Below are 19526 nucleotides of genomic sequence, written 5' to 3' on the forward strand. Positions count from 1 at the left end.
ACCAAAGTGATAGGTGGTGAGTTTTGGTGTGGCGGGGTGGGGGTGAGGTCAGGTACTGGAGACATCTGGTGTGCAGATGATGCTTTTTCATTATGCTCCCTCTTCTTCAACTGCTTGATGAATCAGCTGCCCTACAAAGAGTTGTCGGATTCTGCATGCAAACACTCTTTTGTCCTTCTTGATAGATTTCTGATAAACAATAAGAACAGTACGGCTTGGGGGGGGGGGGGGGGGTTCGGCCCTTGTAATGTTTGCCCTTTAAAGGTAAAAAAGAGAATGGGGATGAGGTTGACTTATTTCCACACTACCTAGCATGTATCACACAGACTCAAACACCATGTTCCATTCCTCAGAAAGGAGAAGTTGTGAGTACTGCACTGTGTCTGATCTCTGGCCTCTCTTCAGTCTCTGCGGTGATATTCTGCTTGTTCTTTAGCTAAACGGGATATAATGTAATCTTCTGACCTTCCTCTCCCCTCCTCTTGACTTCATGATGCCCTGTGGCTACTGCACATTGCCAAATCACATGATAAAAAAAGACAGCAGAAGACAGGAACTCTCCTCACTCTAACTTTCTCTCTCTCTCTCTTCATTTCCCCCATGTGGTTGCAGCTGTATCTCCTAGGCAATAACTAGTAACAACAGAGGTGTACGGTGACATATGTAGAGTGTCTGCACTCTCAGTAATTTTATGCCGAGGGTATATAACCTTAGAAAAAGAGGTCATGAGGTCATGCCCCAGGGGTCATTACTTCAGTGGCTTCCAAATGCGCCGTAACACCTGCCTCCGCCCTGGAGAAGCTTGTACCCTATTCTGTTTCATTGAGTCAAGTTTATTTCAGCACACACTTCACTACACAAGGAGTCTACTTTCTACTAGTTTCATTTAGTTAGTCCATGGAGAGGATTTACCACAGTACAAGATGCAAAGTGAAACCACGACTTTATTGATGGAAAATTCAGTCCAGCACTAAATTATGAACAGCTCCATCTGCAGTACAAATCACACATCCGCACACCTGCACTGTAATTGTGGAAAAAAAAAACAGAAAAGAACTGTGGCTGACTGGAAGTGCTTTTACCACCTACAATAAATGGAAAGTAATGCAGACATTCTTCATATCATTTTTTAGTTAGATCAAATTAAATGAATGAGTTAATTCAATTGCTTGTTGCTGTCTGACGTATTTTGTTGTAGGTAAAAAAAATATATATTTCAGTATCATTATCCTGACACTGAATAACTCAAATCTGAACCCTTTTTGCATTACATTATAGTTATTATTGTCATAAAACAGCATAAAGTCTAACAAGAGAGGACAAATACATGTAAGGTGGGGAATCTGAGATTGTTAATTTGTTTGGGAAGGTTAAGGAAAGTTAGAAATATATTGCTTTCCTCAAAAAATTTGAAAAGCACTGACAACCCAACATTAAGCAGTGCGAAAGATAGTGAGAGGCTTCAAAGAAGACGCAAACGTGGCCCCTTCTTTGAACCATCACACACAAGTTGCACAATCTTTGTTCCTTAGCACATTTCTAACAAAGGATGTTCCTCTTTTTAGAATTGCTTACAGCTAGGTGAGATTTCCTGTCATCTGAACTATGCACACGTTAATGTTGCATTAGAACGTGCAGTTTTCAATGTGAAGCATGAAATACATAGCACATCTTCACATCTGAAATACATAGCACAACACTGTCTCCTCATTATTTTTTATGCACCAATCATGAGGATTAATCACTTTATAAATTCAATTTTGCAGTTATTTTACATAGGACTACTTAACACTCTGACATTAAAATACAACCAAACTAAAACTTTTAGCAGCTAGTTAACACTAATGTAGAGATTTATCACCTTCACACTACATACAATATGCTAAATTATTAAAATGTAGAAACCAAGCTAAAATTTGTAGCAGTTAGTTAACACTAATGAGGAGATTTGTTGCTTTTACAACACATACAATACATACTTCTTTGCTGATCTAAACATAGAAGCCATTTTGGGAAATCATTCAGTCCCAGGTTGCTGACATTTTGTTGCTTTTCAGCTCTGGCTATGTAAAGTCAGCTGATCACATCTTTTAATTTACTTATTCCCTCTCCATGGGACGTGTAGACCCACACTACTCCTCTCAGATCCACACGCAACTGCATAAGTGGCCATTTGAAACAAGGAGTCACTAAAAGCATGATGACAGAGAAAGCACTCTGTCTGACTGACTCTCCCCAAACACAGCTGATCATGTTCTTTGTCAGCACCAGCCCAGCTGGTGGCATTACTGGGATTCAAACACGGAATGTCTCATTTTTGATGGAATGGGTCATTACACATGGATCCAAAAAGGTTTTAGCGTTTGTCAGCACTAATCCTGAATAACCAAATCTTCGTTCATACTAACCAGTATTTAGTTGACCGTGACAAATTAGGCTTGTGCACACCCGTAAACACATTGCTCAGCTCATGACGTGTTTTGGTGTTTGAGAAGTGAACTTTTTGGTTGAATCTTTAGAGTAAGTGAAAATTTTATTCCTTGGCATATGAGATAGAATATAACAACCTTGTGCCAGTAAGAGAGGAAATACGAAGTGAAAGTGTAAAGAACAGCTGTGTTCTAAAGTCAGCACACACACACACACACACGCACACACACACACAATAACTTTTCTCAGCCCTTGACAGGGGTAGTTAAATCCAGCGTAAATGGTTGTTTAAAGTACTCCATGGACATTCCCCATGATCACGTCTTTATGGTAAATGAAAACAGTCTTCAAGTCCTCAGAACAGAAATCAAGCACGTCTCTAAACTGCTTGGTAGTCATGTAGTCTCCAAGAGAAAACTCAATGTTTGTACTGTCGCATATTGATTATTTTTACTGTTACATGATCATAAAATTTTGAAGAGAAATGCACGGGAGCTATTTCAGCTGGACCCCAACCAATTTAGTAATTTAGTCTATTATCATGTAATGTCATCACTTGGAAGTTTAGAATTCGCAAACTAAACCATTTCTCTGTTTTCGTTCCACTAATGAGGCTGCGTCTCCATCATACCTCACAACTAAAACTTTTGCACTTAAAACCTGCAGACAGAAAGACCATCTGAGTAACGCTAACTAAAATTTTCCTCAAACACACACTGGAAAAGAACATATTTTGTCAGGATCTTTGCCTGAAAAAGTTTAACCTAAGAAGCATTCATGAGTACAGGTCCACCCACTACACTGTTTATCATTTTAAAAGGATGCAACTGTTTTTTTCAGAGGATGCAATTATGACTCAGACCACTGGACCTCCATTATGTCTACTGTCTGCAAGAACATGCAGCAATTATGAGGCAGGTTGTCTCCCTTGAGAGTGAAGCCAGTAAAGGAATGCCTTTTATTAGTTTTCAAGTATGGAGAGAGACATTTGAAGCAGAGGTTTGCAGGAAGAGTTTGAGGATCTGCCAGCAAATGATCTAGATTTATGGCTGAGGAGATCCCCTGTATGCAAGCAATGTGGAGAGGGAGGGGCAGACAGCTAGACACCAGTGTTTTAGACTACGCACTTAGAGCATCATGTCTTGTCTAGCTCACTCATCTCTTATTTTTCTATTTTTGGTGGACGTGTAATTTCATTAACTGCAAAATGAGTCATAATAAATCTACCACAGGCTGGTAATGGAAGGGCAGGATGAGATTAATCAATTAAATTAATGATTGAAACAGTGAGTTCAATGAGTCTGCTCACAGGGTCCATAAATTCAGCCAGAGATAGAAAAAAAACTTAAAAGACAAACTGATCCCCTTCTATGAATCTGCAAACAGTCAATAAATTTGCCACTTAATCAGATCAGTCCTAGCATTCCTCACAGAACACACACACAGATACACACACACACACACACACACACACAAACACAAGGAATGTATACTTATCATGGCCTCTAGATAAGCTGTCTGTATGGTAGGTAGATTTACTAAGAGGGAGTGCTCTCTTTAACACTCTTGTATACAGTGTCAGTTTCTAGCAAGCTTATTATTTAGTGCTCCATACACACTGATGCTTCAATCTTGTGACCCCAAGGGATCTTTGCTCAGCCTGGCAGAGCACAAACATAAGTATCCACCCGACTCACCAGAGGAATCATTTAGAGAATGTAACCATAGAGTTCACATACAAATAGCTTGGAAAAAAAATTCAGTGCATATTTGAAATCTCATATGTATGCTATATCTCTGTGCAAATATGTAATCAATGTGTCTAAAGTAGGGTTACAAATATATACCAATACACTTCACTAGTAGGAATTTACCATTTTTGTAAGAAGTATACTCAACATAGTCATTAGATACCCCATGCCATGTGTGTGCGTGTGTGAGAATAGTGTGTGTAAAGGGGGTTTCAAGCATGCATATTAAGTTCACTTGCCCCACACACACTGATTGAAGCCAGATGCACACGATCGAGCCTCAAACCAAAAACACCTGTGCTCTCATCTCCTTTAGGAATTTATAAGGCTTAAATGCCGCCACTACAATAACCACAACTGGGGCTTGGGGCCGTAGACCAGAGACTCTTATAGCACAACATAGGATGTGTTACTGTCACCTACACTAGCAGCAGCCTCCTCATGTATAAACAACTGCAGACACACTCAGGCAGATGAAGACAGAGTGAGAAGAAAGAGTAAGACAGTAGGCAGTTCCTTAAAAAGGCACTACTTTATTTTACACCATCAGTGGTCAGTGGTAAAACACTGTAGAGTGTGGTTGTGGGGTATGTATGGAGCAAGAGTCTGAGGGTGGCCTTACAGCCAGGACCCACAGTGCTGGGTGGCCTGTGGTGAGATGTATTGTGGAGAAGGGGGTTAGAGAAGAGGGGCTGTGTGGGGACAGGACTTGGTGTGATATGATTGCTGCTAAATGTGAGGCTCTATCTACAGCTGCATCTTTAACTCAATTCTCTAATGATGGTCACGAGCTAGCATCACATGTATACGGAAGAATCCGAGAGGCAGGGGGACTATGTCTGTTTGGTTTTACAGACTCAGAGAGGTGTTTCATTCCATTCTCAACTCATAAAGGTTATTTTCCCTCTCATTCTCTTTGAGATAAAGGATTAACTTCATACATTATCACAGCAAGAGGAAACTACCGAGGAGCGCACTTAAATAAACTACCAGGCCACGCACTTAAATGTTAAATATCAGTTCACAGTCGGCAAGTATGTTCCTGACAAACGGACCTCGACTCAAGCCTCTCTAACTAATCACATCATTTATACACTACGTAAGAGGACGACAAAGTGAACATAAAATAAAATGGTGTAGTTTTGATGAGACATAAAACAGGATGCACTCACTAACAAATTTCATTATAGCCTACTCAATCTGTCAACCGAACTTAAACATGTATACAGAACTCTTATTCGCCAAATGTCACCTAAAGTAAAGGCATCAAAGTGTATTTGGGTAAAAGTATCAATCGCAACCCTTACAGCTAATTAACGGGTCATTAAGATTTGCCTGTAGAAGTATGCAAAGGGTTTTGCTATGCACCAGTAAAGGTATGGCAAAGTTTTACTCCACAAGAAAAGAGGAACACCTTGCCAACTAAGGCTACGACCGCTATATAATAAATACAGAGCTGTGACGGGCAGCTATGTGCTGGGCATCGTGAGCAGCGGGGTAATCGCTCATATTGGTACTTTAATACATACAATAATGTAAACTGGTTTAAGGCAGTTGTTAAGACACTTTGTGCGCTCCATGTGGTGGTTTAAATGAAACATTAAATTCAAAGCTCCTCATATCCCAAACGGATGCTTTCACAGCTTATTGGGCCATTAATAATAAATTACCAATGCGTCCAGGCTCGTTGTAGCGTAGTCCTGTGCATGCATGCAGTAAAAAATTAAGATGATGTATTTCTCAATAAAAATGCGTCTCCCTAACAGCCACACAAACAAGTAACAGAAAACTGAGATGTACTTACCAAGCAATGTTGTTAACCGCAAAAAACATAATCTGGAAAGCATCGTTTAGCTGTCAACGGCGGCAGCTCAGATTCCGAGACCCTTCCCGTTCTGCGCACAATGTTCAACTAATAGCAGCAAAGTCTCAAGAGGCGATGGGGTTGATTGAACTACTCTGGGAATTCGCAAGGCATTTCCTGTGTATAACTGTGAGCTTTGAAGTGCTCAGAGATCCGCGTTCAGAGCCAGTTTTAGAGCTGTACACCTTCTAAACAAAAATGATTCGTGATGCGCTGTCAAGGAATTGCGTAGGCTCTGTTTGAGAGAGAGAACGCCCCAAAGAGTTCCCTAACGTGGGCTGCCACTTGATGCTAACCACGCAATGGGAAAGTCTGACTACGGAGAGCAACTCCCTCAGGAACCAACAAACTGAGACCGATATCTGAGGCTTGGGACAGCCAGCCCACTATAGTCCCGGGTCGCTCCTATCTGTCCCTCCCCAGAACGGATATTTTTAAATGCATGGTTATTTTTTTTCCAAAATGCGCTCCAGAGGTGACAATAGTAGTTTGGTAGGGTTTAGGGCAAAACATGTAATATTCCTCTTCCAGACACTGTTGCCTACTGTTGTCATTTAATTGGTTTCAAGTTTACATTTCAAAACTTTCTGCACCAACAGTATTCAGAAATTCAGGTTTTAGTTTCCAACAGTTTAACTTCTCATGTTTCAATTCACTGTACAAAGCTGACTTACAACACTCTAAAACCATAACTAGCCATAAATTATGGTCTGTCATGAAGCAACAGTTTTCATGGTCAAAACATGGTAACATTTCAACATAGGTTTACTCATAAGGTCATGGGAGCACATCTAGTCCTGCCTCAGCTAATGTCACCCAGCACATCTAGTCCTGCCTCAGCAAATGTCACCCAGTTCAATCAACTACAGCATGTTTTGTTTTGTTTTTTTAGCTGAACAAAGCTCATCATCCTTGGTGTGTTTTCATGGATTAAACAATGAATCATTATGCAATTAATCTTTTCCACTTGCAATTACTGATCTCTTTGAGGTCTCCCAGATTCTGAATAAGTGCTTCCAAGTATGACTTGTAATGTTTTTATTCTCAGCTGGTAGAAACTGGCAAATCAAACCTAAGTAAACATTTGTGTGTTGTAATTATGTCAGCAACTACGAGTGCTGCAGCTTTTGTTTGATTTAAATATACACATTCATGGAGCTCTTCTAAAAAAATAAATGAAAGGTATACTGCATACAGCACTCATTAAATCACTAAAACATACATTAAAAAAAAATCCGCTTCTGCTAACATTTTAAGTAGATTTGTAACTCTACCAAATAGAGCTTTTGTGTGTGTGTGTGTGTGTGTGTGTGTGTGTACCGGGCAAATGTTTGCATAGTACATTATGGCTTTACAACAGAGAGTATCACATACAATCTAAAGACTCACGAAGAAACAGACGGTTTACAGAAGCTTTTCCTGTGTCTTCAAATCTGGACCTCTCCCCAGGAAAGAGTTTCAGGAAGACTCCAATTAGCGTTTCTTTTTTTTCCCATCATATTCCACCCCCCCCCCCCCCCCACCCCCCCACCTCCTTTCACTGTTATTGTCAGTTCCAACAGAAACAAGACATATAACATTACATAGACACTATCCGACAGACAGTTCATGGGATGTATATCCCGGGCAAATCCTTCTGAATGAAGGAAATGAGTTTGGTCTGAGTGACGGAGCAGACAAATATGTGGCTCCCAGGTCAACCTTCATCAAATCAAAAGTGGTCTGAAGTAAATCCTCACTCAAGAGTTCTACAGTTCCCACAGTTAATTGTGCTTGCAAGGGGTAAGGAAAATGTGAGACAATTGTCTTGATTACAAAACAATAACAAGACTAATTTCAGTCCTCCTTTTATTTGACACGTTTTACTCAAACTCTTCGGCTACTTTGGTAAATTCTTATTCTATTTACCTAGTTTCTAAACAAAGTGTTTTCAACTAACTGTTCATTTGATGGTAAATGTACACCTGCACTAAAACATTCTTCTTAGTACAAATAACTGCAGCCTGAGAAGGTAGGCAGGAAGTTTTCTGTAGGACACAGTGATATGATTAATCAGTACAGGAAGAGATGTGTTTTCATAAGAACATCTAATCATGCTAAGTGATAAACAACAGCGTGGACGGTCAAGCTTGAAGCATAAGTATCTTCATTCTTTTGTGAAAATATGCTTATTTTCTCAGATGTTTGAACATGTATTGCAAAGCACTCTAGCTGAAGTCTCTTCTGTTTGATTAATCTTAAGACAGAACTCAACAGACACGTCATATAGAGCAGTTCATACTTTCTTTGTGTCTCACACTATTTTATCTCTCTGTTTTCTTATCCTTTTCTATTTTAGATCCCAAAATTTCAGAATTTGTTTATAGTTCAACATGATGAGTAAACAGGAAATTATTCACAAGCAACGGCAACTATGGTAACCATGGTGATTCGGTGAGATGGTGCCTTGCAACTGGATAGAACACAAAGCCTTATCTCAAACTGTCCAGCTTTTGTATACATGGGGCCCAAATCAGGACACCACCCTTCTAAAGGCCAATTTCTGTCTTCTTTTCATAACGCGCCCAAGGCACTGCCCTTAAGGTCACTGATGACTGTCTAGGGGCATGGTGTGTATGAAGGGCACAGAAGTTCACCATGTGAACAGGCGACTCGCAGTTGTTGCACAACATGTGGAATGTTTTGGCAGTCTCTGAATTCCTGTCTATTAGAAGCCTACACAGTGTTAACTTGCCATGTACAGACAGAGAGTCATGTAATTAGTCAAACACTACATAAACTTGTGCAATTCTGCATTCTCTTTTTTCGTCTTTGTGTTTGTGTGTGTGTGTGTTTGTGTGTGTGTGTGTGTGTGTGTGTGTGTGTGTGTGTGTGTGTGTTTGTCTGTGTGTGTGGGTGGGTGAGCAGTTGTTTGTTTGCTTTTTTTTTCACAAAAGCGCCTTATTGCTACCAGACAGCACAGCAGCATGGGAATTTCTCTGGTAACTGGCACAGCATTGACTAACTGGTATGGGTGATTTCAATGGTAATTGAGGTCTAGAATGTTCTATTGCTGCCTTCCCTAAGGCCATTTCACACCACTCCATGCCAAACACATAGTTCTAGGCACTACAGAGCTGATTCTGTGTGAGCGGACTGGGGAATTCAGTTTGTGCTTCTTTTTTTTTTTTTTCCTGTGTCACAGTTGTTTGTAACATGTGACTGCACATTCTGAGTGTTTCAGCTGACACATATGATTGGAACAGATCAAATTCTGCTTACTTTGAGTCTTAGTGAATAGATAATCTATGCGTGACATTCCAGCTCAGGCTAACATACTCAGCAGGGCTGCTGTGTTTCAGGGAGATCTTGAGACCAAGGGATAATTACGGGAATTGGTTACTGCTGTTGTACACACGGAAACCTACTGACCTCGGCCCTGATATGAGCTTGACAGGTTGCTGTATGTCACAGAGGGCCTAATCAGGGCAGACCATGCCTGAGCTTCAGCTCATATGTCCTTTTCATTTCGTTTACTAATGATGTGTTACTTTCAATCCCTGTCCTGCTTGAACCGGGTAATGATGATGATTCAGAACAGAGGCTTAGCTTGCCAACATGCTTACGGTAATCAGGAGATGCATTAGTTTTTCAGATGCTCTTGATTAGTTAATATATCCCATAGAGAGGCTAAGTGGCCTGTCGGCCGATATGATAGGGAATGTGTAGTAGACTTCTGGAGCCGTGGTTACAGGTTGTTGGTAACCAATCTGAATGGAGATTGCAGATTGTCAGAAAGTCAAAACTGTGTGTTATCCCCCATATAGCACTTTGAAAATCCTTTAAAATCATTATATTGACATGACACTTCAAACATCGTGTTCAGCATGATAAATAATCCAAAAACTGATGCATTGAATTAGTGTCAGCTCATTTTTTGTAATCTACATGATTGTTTCAGTGTCAGTGTCGGGGCTGTTAGTTAGATCTGGTAACTCATGTGGTCCTTACTCTTTGAGTAAGAATGTTGCTGAGCCAGTTCAACACAATCAACACAAAGAAGCCACTGCACAATGTCACTGGGCCAGTTCAACACAATCAACACAAAGAAGCCACTGCACAATGTCACTGGGCCAATTCAACACAATCAACACAAAGAAGCCACTGCACAATGTCACTGGGCCAATTCAACACAATCAACACAAAGAAGCCACTGCACAATGTCACTGGGCCAATTCAACACAGTCAACACAAAGAAGCCACTGCACAATGTCACTGGGCCAGTTCAACACAGTCAACACAAAGAAGCCACTGCACAATGTCACTGGGCCAATTCAACACAGTCAACACAAAGAAGCCACTGCACAATGTCACTGGGCCAATTCAACACAATCAACACAAAGAAGCCACTGCACAATGTCACTGGGCCAATTCAACACAGTCAGCACAAAGAAGCCACTGCACAGTCAACACAAAGAAGCCACTGCACAATGTCACTGGGTCAATTCAACACAGTCAGCACAAAGAAGCCACTGCACAATGTCACTGGGCCAGTTCAACACAGTCAACACAAAGAAGCCACTGCACAATGTCACTGGGCCAATTCAACACAGTCAACACAAAGAAGCCACTGCACAATGTCACTGGGCCAATTCAACACAGTCAACACAAAGAAGCCACTGCACAATGTCACTGGGCCAATTCAACACAGTCAGCACAAAGAAGCCACTGCACAATGTCACTGGGCCAATTCAACACAGTCAGCACAAAGAAGCCACTGCACAATGTCACTGGGTCAGTTCAACACAGCCAGCACAAAGAAGCCACTGCAGCCTTACAGATCCCCCGTGCTCTGCTCTCCTCTGAATTCATTAATGGCAGAGGCAGGACTCCTATCAGATGGTTGATGAGATGAAAAGTCCTTTAGTGAGTGATTTTCACACGGCTGTAGCTCTATACGTAATGTTCTTCCATTGTTAAGTACTTCCTGAAAAGATCCCTTCCATTTATGAAGGAGAGGAAAGGGAGGGTCACAAATGCAGGATTTGGCAAAAAGTTACAAGGAACTCGAGTGAAACACAAAATAAGAACGAATAACCCTCCTCGCCGTCCACCATATCTAACACTGAGCTGCAAAAACAGAAAGTGCAGGTTCTATGTATAATAATATGCTGTGTTCTGCTGGGGTTATAGAGGAGACTGGAAAAACATAGGTTCCATAAATTTCAGATGACAAAGAATTTTTATACAGTTGTGCTGTTTCGCAGTTACACTGTTCTTGCCTCTCCATTTAAAAGTGGAAATTTCTGTATTACAAAGCTGTCATCATATGTCATTATGTGTTTCTAAATCAAGTCCTATTTTTGGCTCTGTGTCAACAAACAGTCTCAGTGAAAGGTTAGGTATAATGACTAAACTCTGTTAAAGTGATCCATTTAGCAAAAGAGGGGGTTAAAATTATGATGCTGATTACTCGATTGTTTCATCTTAGTGTCATGTTACAGTTGTTACCATTGTTTTTACCATTCGTGCACTTAACTGTTTCTGTTCTGAACTGAACTGCTGCTACAACTGTACAATGCTACACGGAACTGCTCGTGTCCTCAAGTACTGAGTGACCCTTCCCAGATTTTATCAGTGCTGTTGTTGTCGCAACAATTTATTGTGGTTGCATTAGTGCTCGCTGTCTGCTTCAGGACAGACCTTCCGTTGATTGTGTGGTCATTGTGTAGTGAGCAGCTGCTGAAACGTGCTGTCACTGGCCCACCCATTCCCTTCAGTTTCATTTTCAGCATCTAACAAGCTGTGTCACTGCCTTATTTAGCTTCTGTTTGTGAGTCATGAGCAGCACTTTTACCATAATAGTGCACTCTGATGTGCTCTGTTACATAATACATGACAAATTGGCCCGAACTCGGAGAGTGTTCATAATATAAACATTCTCCGAGTTGATTTGACATTATTTTTATGTTATGTGCAGCGCCGTGCTTGTTACATCCCTGCTGCATAAGACAAAGTAATGTGTGAATATGCAGAGTAGTGAAAATGGCAATCCACAAGTTATACCTGAAAGCCCTGCTCTTCTGCCAATACCTTCATCTATCAGCTTCTCCATCCGACCTCAGAAAGAGATTACACAGGGCAAAAAATGTTCATAGTGGACAGCCATGCTTGAAAGGCTGTTGAATTGGAGCTCCCTTTGCTCTCATCAATACTCCCTTAACTCTGTTTAACTTATTGTATTTACTGAGTTTGTGACACATTGACGAAAACAGTCTACGACGTTATAACTGTATTCGTGCCGAACATTTCCGAATATCAGTGTGTCAATGTTCTCTGTAGGCGTTTGCATTACAGACTTTCTGCGTTAAATCCCACCACTCTCTGTGAGTGGGTGTTGTCTTTAAAGGGGGGTACTGAGTTTGGACTCAGTGGGGGCAGTGGGGGGGTCAGGCACTAACTTGTAAGACAGGAAATGGCTCCAATATGGGCAAGAGCCTGGGTCCTTTGAAAGCCCACAGGAGTGATTTAGAACCGTTGTCAAGCCTGTTTTTGCCTGGAAGGATCTCAGGTTCAGTGAGCAAAAAATGCTCAAAGTAAATTCTCAAAATAAATTCAATTGTTTTTTCCCAAAGACTATTCTTATGCCAAAACTTCCCACTTCCCAGTTCCCAAATCCCTGCAATGTGGGACTGTGGATGTCTCCAATGAGTTGCATGGATAAAGTTTGCTTTCAGAAAAAAGGAAAATATTGTTGGTTTATTTAGATGAATTGATCAAGAAGTTTATTTTCATATTCACATGAAAAATATGTAAAGAAAGACAATTCGTGGTAAGCAAAGGGCCTCTCAGTGTGCACTGATGGTGAAATTTAGAATCTGCATTTTCCTGTTTGGATATGACACATAAATAAATAAATATTGCAAAACAAACTTTATAAATGAACTGGACTGATATGACAACAGACAAAGAACTGCATAAAGAAAGGTTTTACTCAGAGCATAGCGCTCTCGCCTCTCTGCCTGCTCAGACAACCTCTTGTGTCTTGTCCTCTTGGATGATGTGCAAGTATGTGACCAAAATGGTCAGACAGAGCAAGTGCTTTGAGTGTATGTGTGTGTGTTAGGATGTGTTTACTCAAGGCATATCTCAGTACCTTTAGAAGATTTTTCCTCAGGGGGCGTTTGAGGATGCGGCCGCTCTGCGTGTGTCTGTGTGTTTGCCAAGACCTCTCTTTGCCAAGGGGACTGGGCAGCGTCTTCTCAGCCTGGAATTTAGACTCTTCAGTTGCATTTAAAACATAAAGGCTACATTAGAAGACAGCATGAAAATGTTCAAATGTTTTCCAGGTTTTGGAATGTAGTCTAGGGCTAAAAGGCTCAGCCTCCTCCTCCTCCTCCTCCTCCTCCACCTCCCCCCTCATCATCATCATCATCATCGTCTTCATCGTCAATATCATTATCATCGTCATCATCATCATCATCATCATCATCATCATCATCATGAGAAGAAGACCAGTTGACTTTTCCAGATATCTGCCCTTTCACAGTTCAAATGTTGGGAACTGTGGATATTTATACACTGGACAGAATGTTTTCTCACCACAACTGCCCAAGCTATCCCATTACACATGAGCCCAGAGGTTAAAGGCCAGGTTTTCCTGCCCAGTCTGGGAACTGGAGGCTGTGTGCATGATATATGTTGCCACTTGTTTATTCTCCCTGTGTAAATGGGATGTCAGTGCAGTGTGAAGAGAAGTTTGTGTTAGTCTCTTATGTACTTTTTTTCCTCACCACTGCTGAGACAACTTTAACCAAGCAGGACAGTACTGATTTCCTATGTTTTCATAAGTCATGTAATTACATTGTTTTCAGTGAGAGAGATTGTAGCTGTATTGATTATTGTAGCATAACAGTAAGAATATAGCTTTAAAATTATGTTAAAGTTTACAAACTTAAATTCTGCTTATGTCACTATTCATGGTAATTTCAGTCAATGTACTTTCCTTGGTTACCTTGTTCATATGATTATTGTTGCTAAACAGTATTTAAAATATTGATTAATCCCCTTTTTTACAAGCTTCTCTGCTGCCATCTATTGGTGAATAGTGCACATTACATTGTTGACCTGTACTGTCAGATGAGGTTGTTATGGAAAATTCAGTAAATGTATTATGTGTGCAAAGGTTCAGACATCAGAACATCAATAAAAGGATTCAACTGGGCACCTCTTGAAAAAAGAGAGCCACCTCTCCAGAAATATAAAATCCAGGCATTTGACATTCCTGCCAACACATTTGGAGAGGACTTTAGAAATGATGAAATGTTATTTAAAACTAGATGACAATTGAAGGTTCCACCCATAGCACAGCTGTAATGAGAAGTTCAAACAAGAAGAAAAACACAAGGTAACTCGGAATACCGTTCAAACGCTTTAGCATCTCTCTCTAAGTGTTGTTTACTGTGAGTTACTGCATCAATGGTGAATCTTAATTCAACACCAGTGCAACGCTTAACACTGACTGTGGGAACAAAGCATTGAATCTATGCCATGAATTGTGATGGAAGCAATGAAACAGGGCTTTTGAACAAATGTCCTGGTTGGTCGCTATTTATCAAACTTAAGAGCGTTAAAGAAAGAGCATACACCAGATGGCTCTCTGTCCATGGGAGTCTGCATTTGTTGTTCTGTTGATGACATCTACTGGCTGAATGAGACAGTATTCAAAGCAACAACACAGAACAACATCCGTTCAATCATGACAGGTCAGTGACATGCAATTTCACATTTAAGAAAGAACACTCAGACCTAATGTAAACTTGCCCTCAGACATACCTAAAACAGTTTCCCATGCCAAAACCAAAGACAATCCATGTGCCTTTCAGAAGATATAGATGCAAGGGTTATAAAAAAAAAAAAACAACCTTTATCTAAGTGTCACCATTTTTAGAGATGCTAATGCCACCTTTGTTTGCTAGTATTTTATTTCACCAGATTCTGCTCTGAACGAGAACCTGATGTTAGGGTACACTCCAAGCATTTTGACATGAATGTCTTCTTCATATTCACACAGTCCTCGGCAGTCTCTCTCTCCAATCATTTTACAAACTGAAGTGCTGTGGGCCATTGAGAAAGATAAAGGAAGGACCTGGAACCTTCCCCAGGTCTACGACTCATACCCCTTTCATTCCCCTACCTTTCTTCTCACTCGACCCCTCTTCACACAATGAAGAAATTATCCATCCATAAGAACAGTGCAAGTGCTCCAGGGCAAAGAGGGATATTAATTGTCCACTTGGTAGATATTCATGTTTAGAGCGTATTTCACATAAAAGATTGTGCATGAAAATAAAGATAGTGAAGAGACTGAAAGCAGCAAGCAGTTGAAAGGTATAATGTCTCATAATACCCCAGCACTACTCACTGTGGACTACAGGATATAGCCAAGGAAAAGACCCTCTCTGATCAAAACAGATGCTGTGCTTTTGAACCTCACACGAAGGGCCCACTGAACAGCGGGCTGTAGTTCTGCTTAGCATGTGAAACACATGTGCAACACAGCGTCATGTTATCTTGCATTAGATAAAGGCTAATGAATATTCTGTACTTCGTTGCTACGATTACACATATGATCACATGTTGGTAAATATGTAGCCAGACAAGACTTGCACTGTATGTTCATTTGGGCTTTAATCTTCAACTTTTAAGATTTTTAAGGTGAAACATGACAGTTTATTTTGCCATATTCAAAGCTCACAGCATAGTTTATTAATGTATAACTCACATGACTCAGTTGTATCATTCAAATGTGTCACTCACTCAGAGTTGCACTGTGCAATAACAGAGGGACTGTTCATTTGCTGAACAACGCACCTGTTACCCTTTCAAAGAGGCATCAGTCATAGCTACTGTTGACAAAACTGATAAACTGAGGGGGACTACTTTGACTGGCTAAAAGAATTTCACCACTGACATCACAATGTCATTATATGTAATTTAATGTGCTTATGGTGTTTAATGTCTTAGTGTTTAACTGATTTATGTCTAAAAACCATGGTGTAAAGCTTTAACTGCAAGTCAATGCCTTGGCTTTAATGTCCAAAGGCTGTTTCTCTGTTTGCGTACACCTCTCTTACATGGCGCTTTTAATCAAACCCTTACCCAATCAAAGACAGAGGTAATTATATGAAAGGCTTGATATTTCTCCCCCTTTTCAGAAACTTCACAAAAACCAGTACAGGGGCAAAGATGAAAGCTTGGGGAGCAAAAAGCATAGATTTGATATATTAATGAATGTCTTTATATGATGATGAAATGCTGCGTTGAAGAGCCGAGCCTCATTCATTATTTGATGTAGAAGACAAAAGGTGCATGTGAGTGGTCGAGGGCTCAATCTAACACTATAAAGCACCATCTTTAGACAAGACCTTTTTTAATGCATTCACATTCAGTGTAGCACAGAGAGGAGAATAAAGAAACTGAATTGGTCCATTGATCGAGCTGAAGTGAGACCACGCTCACTGAAACACACTGCGATAGGAGTTCATTTAGGGCTGGCTGACACATACAAACACACAGAGCAAAGCATTCAAACAGACAAATACCACTGAAATTCAGATCTGGCATGAACTTATATTATAATACTTTTGTGTTCTCTCATTATTAATTTACTGGGGTTAACTATGGACAGTTTCCCTCATTCTTGCTGTTTCCACATTTATACAAATGCGATATTAGCTTATTGTAAGCCAAACCACGTGAAAGCCTGTTTCGTTAGCTCTGACTCCTGATCTGATTGTGTGAGATTTCTACAGAGTGCTGTTTCCAGATAGCAGTAACTTTTGCTGCTCCTTTTGTTTTCTCTGAGCTGCCAAGGCGGGTGAAATAAGGTTGCAACTTTAAAGTAAGAGCGCACTCAGAATGTGGACATTTCTTTCATGTTTAAATATTATTTGAGTAAATAATATGTCAGCAGCATGAGTCATTTTTTTCATGCCGAGCCTGACTGGTGCGGGAGTGTGGCGTGCCCTCTATCTGTGTGACTTTGTGTTTTATCAGTGTTTAGACTGCCAGACTAAACACTTTAGACATCTTGATGAGAACAGAAAAAGAATAATGAAATGTTAAAATGATGGAGGAATGTGTGAATTATGTTCACAACAGAACAACATGAAAACACCTCATGGAAAGAAAAAGAGAGAGGAGAGAGGCTGAAATGTTGTTAGTATGCAAGTAGATTTTCTCGATCACTGCACTCAGTTAACTGAAGGCCAGATAATGTACCATACACCCTTCAAATTCTTGAGTACATGCTGCAAGGCTATACAATAAGGCAGGAGATTTGTGTTATCAGAGGGATTTATTTGGATTTTCCCTCTGAGCCATTATGAAGAGAACAAAGCTTACCTTTCCCTCTGATTTCATCGGTCTGTAGATCTCAGTGGCTTGACATGGTTGGTTTTAGTAATTACCGTATGTTATCTCAGAAACCTGGCAAAATTAGTTTAATGCGTTCCTAAACCATTGTATTACTGCATTAGTGTTGTATTATGGCATATCTGTATCTCATACCCATCATTCTAACCATGGTAATGAATACTTGCAAACACATAATTCCCCTCAGATGAGGGCTAACACAGGTGATACAATCAAATCACATCCACTCTGGCACGAGCACCATATGTTGACATTCTGTTATGCTATTCCCATATGTAAAAACATATCCCAAAGTCCAGGAAAACTCCACAATTTCCTGTTTAAAAACATCTACAGGAGACTCCTTCCCAGAGATCAAGACACTGCAGTGGATGGCTTCACTAATTTAATTAAAAACAGTCCTGTATCATTAAATTGTTACTGTATGAAGATAAACTTTGCTGCTCCAATGATATTGCCTCAGTGAGTGGCTGCAGAAATCTCTTTAATGTCTAATATCAGCAGCAGTGTGCGTGTGTGTGTGTGTGTGTGTGTGTGTGTGTGTGTGTGTGTGTGGGGGTGGGGGGAGTGGGGGGGTGTCTTGACTTCATTGCTCACAATTATCAATATGGCTACTTTTAAAGACAACAAAGCAATTCTCTGTTTAAACTTCTTCACAGGATACTCACAGTACAGTAAAATTCAGCATATGCAGATCTCAAGTAATAGCTGATCACGTCATATAGACTTACAGATGTGAACTGTTTTGAATTACCTTGCTAAGATCATAAGCTTTTGTTGGTGGATTGATTAATGTGGTCCAGATTTCAGTTGTGTCCGTGGCTCAGTACTGAAAATCTGCCAGGGAAGAACACATTCAGACCTGTACTGTGTAATCTGAAGAGGGGCCTGGCGTATTTCTGTCTTCACTTTAATGATTGTGTAGGTGCCTTGAGACCACGTGTTTTTTCTCTAATCCTATGGACAGAATTATGTATACAATTTGAACATGTTAAAGTTAATGGTCTCAAGTGACCATAACTATGGGTGGTCTAATGACCAACTGTCTAACCTATTTTAAAAAAGGAGCACAAACCTTTTTTTTTAAATATATATATAACTTGTGTTGAGAGAGACTTTGCTTTACAATTATTTATTCATCTTTTGTAAATAATACTGCAACATCAGTCATGTCCTTACAGTATCCTGTTGCATAAGTCTCTCTGTCCATGTTAGCCAAAGAGTCACAAGTGTTTTCTATGATTATTTCAGTCAGCACAAGTCAGTGCCACACACTGTAGCCACACATAACCTCAGACAAACCCTCCTTATTTACGTGGACTTAAATTTAACATCGGAAAAATCAAATAGATTATTTCTGAAGAATCAAACTTCACACAATATCAAGTTAGGGTCTCACGAGAAACTTTTCAAAAAGCATCTTGACCTTCCAGTAGGATGTATTCCTTGTAATTATATACAGCATCTGGTCAATAAGGTGAGTAGATCATTAACTTGAGCCAAGAAAGCCTATTGTCTGTCTCTCTGTTTATTTCTTATTTGTTGTTACTTGTTATTTGAGCAGATATTGTCCCCTACAACATAAAACACCCACGGAGTAATGTTACTGCCACAGTTTCATACTGCTTTGAGCAGTAGTTTATTTTTAGGCTTATTAGTAATAATTCTGAGATTGTAATTGATGTGTGAGAGATCATACTTCAGTAGTTATTAATGACCACCACATAAAAGAACAATCTTTTTCTTTTTCAATTCCTTGGATTTTACATTGTCTGATGAATTATCAAATTACCAGTTATCAATTACCACACACTAAAAACAAAGTAATAGCAAAGTATTGCAAAATATTTGACAAAAGACAAATAAATTTAACACTGCATTCAATACATGCAACACATATGTATGCTAATAGTACAATTACACCGTAACAGAAGAAACAAACAGAAACCAAACAGACAAGGATTTAAATAGCACCCAAGAAAACTTTTTAAAAGGGTCTCACATCTTTTCAATAAACACAGAAATACTAAAGACAGAATGTTGAGGAGGAGAAAATAAACCTTCAG

At 40.0% G+C, this 19526-nt stretch overlaps 1 protein-coding gene across 1 annotated transcript in view; it reads right to left on the reverse strand.

Annotated features, from left to right (window-relative positions):
* itga1 (integrin, alpha 1) overlaps positions 1-6062 on the reverse strand; it is a 30622-nt gene extending 24560 nt beyond the window's left edge. Inside the window, 1 exon segment of the mRNA XM_030768883.1 lies at positions 5986-6062. Within this exon segment, the coding sequence (XP_030624743.1) occupies positions 5986-6028 (43 nt within the window). The 5' untranslated portion in view covers positions 6029-6062.
* Positions 6063-19526: the final 13464 nt, after the last annotated feature.

This window comes from Chanos chanos, chromosome 3 (genome assembly GCF_902362185.1).
Source record: "Chanos chanos chromosome 3, fChaCha1.1, whole genome shotgun sequence".
In the NCBI taxonomy this organism is placed as follows: Eukaryota; Metazoa; Chordata; class Actinopteri; order Gonorynchiformes; family Chanidae; genus Chanos; species Chanos chanos.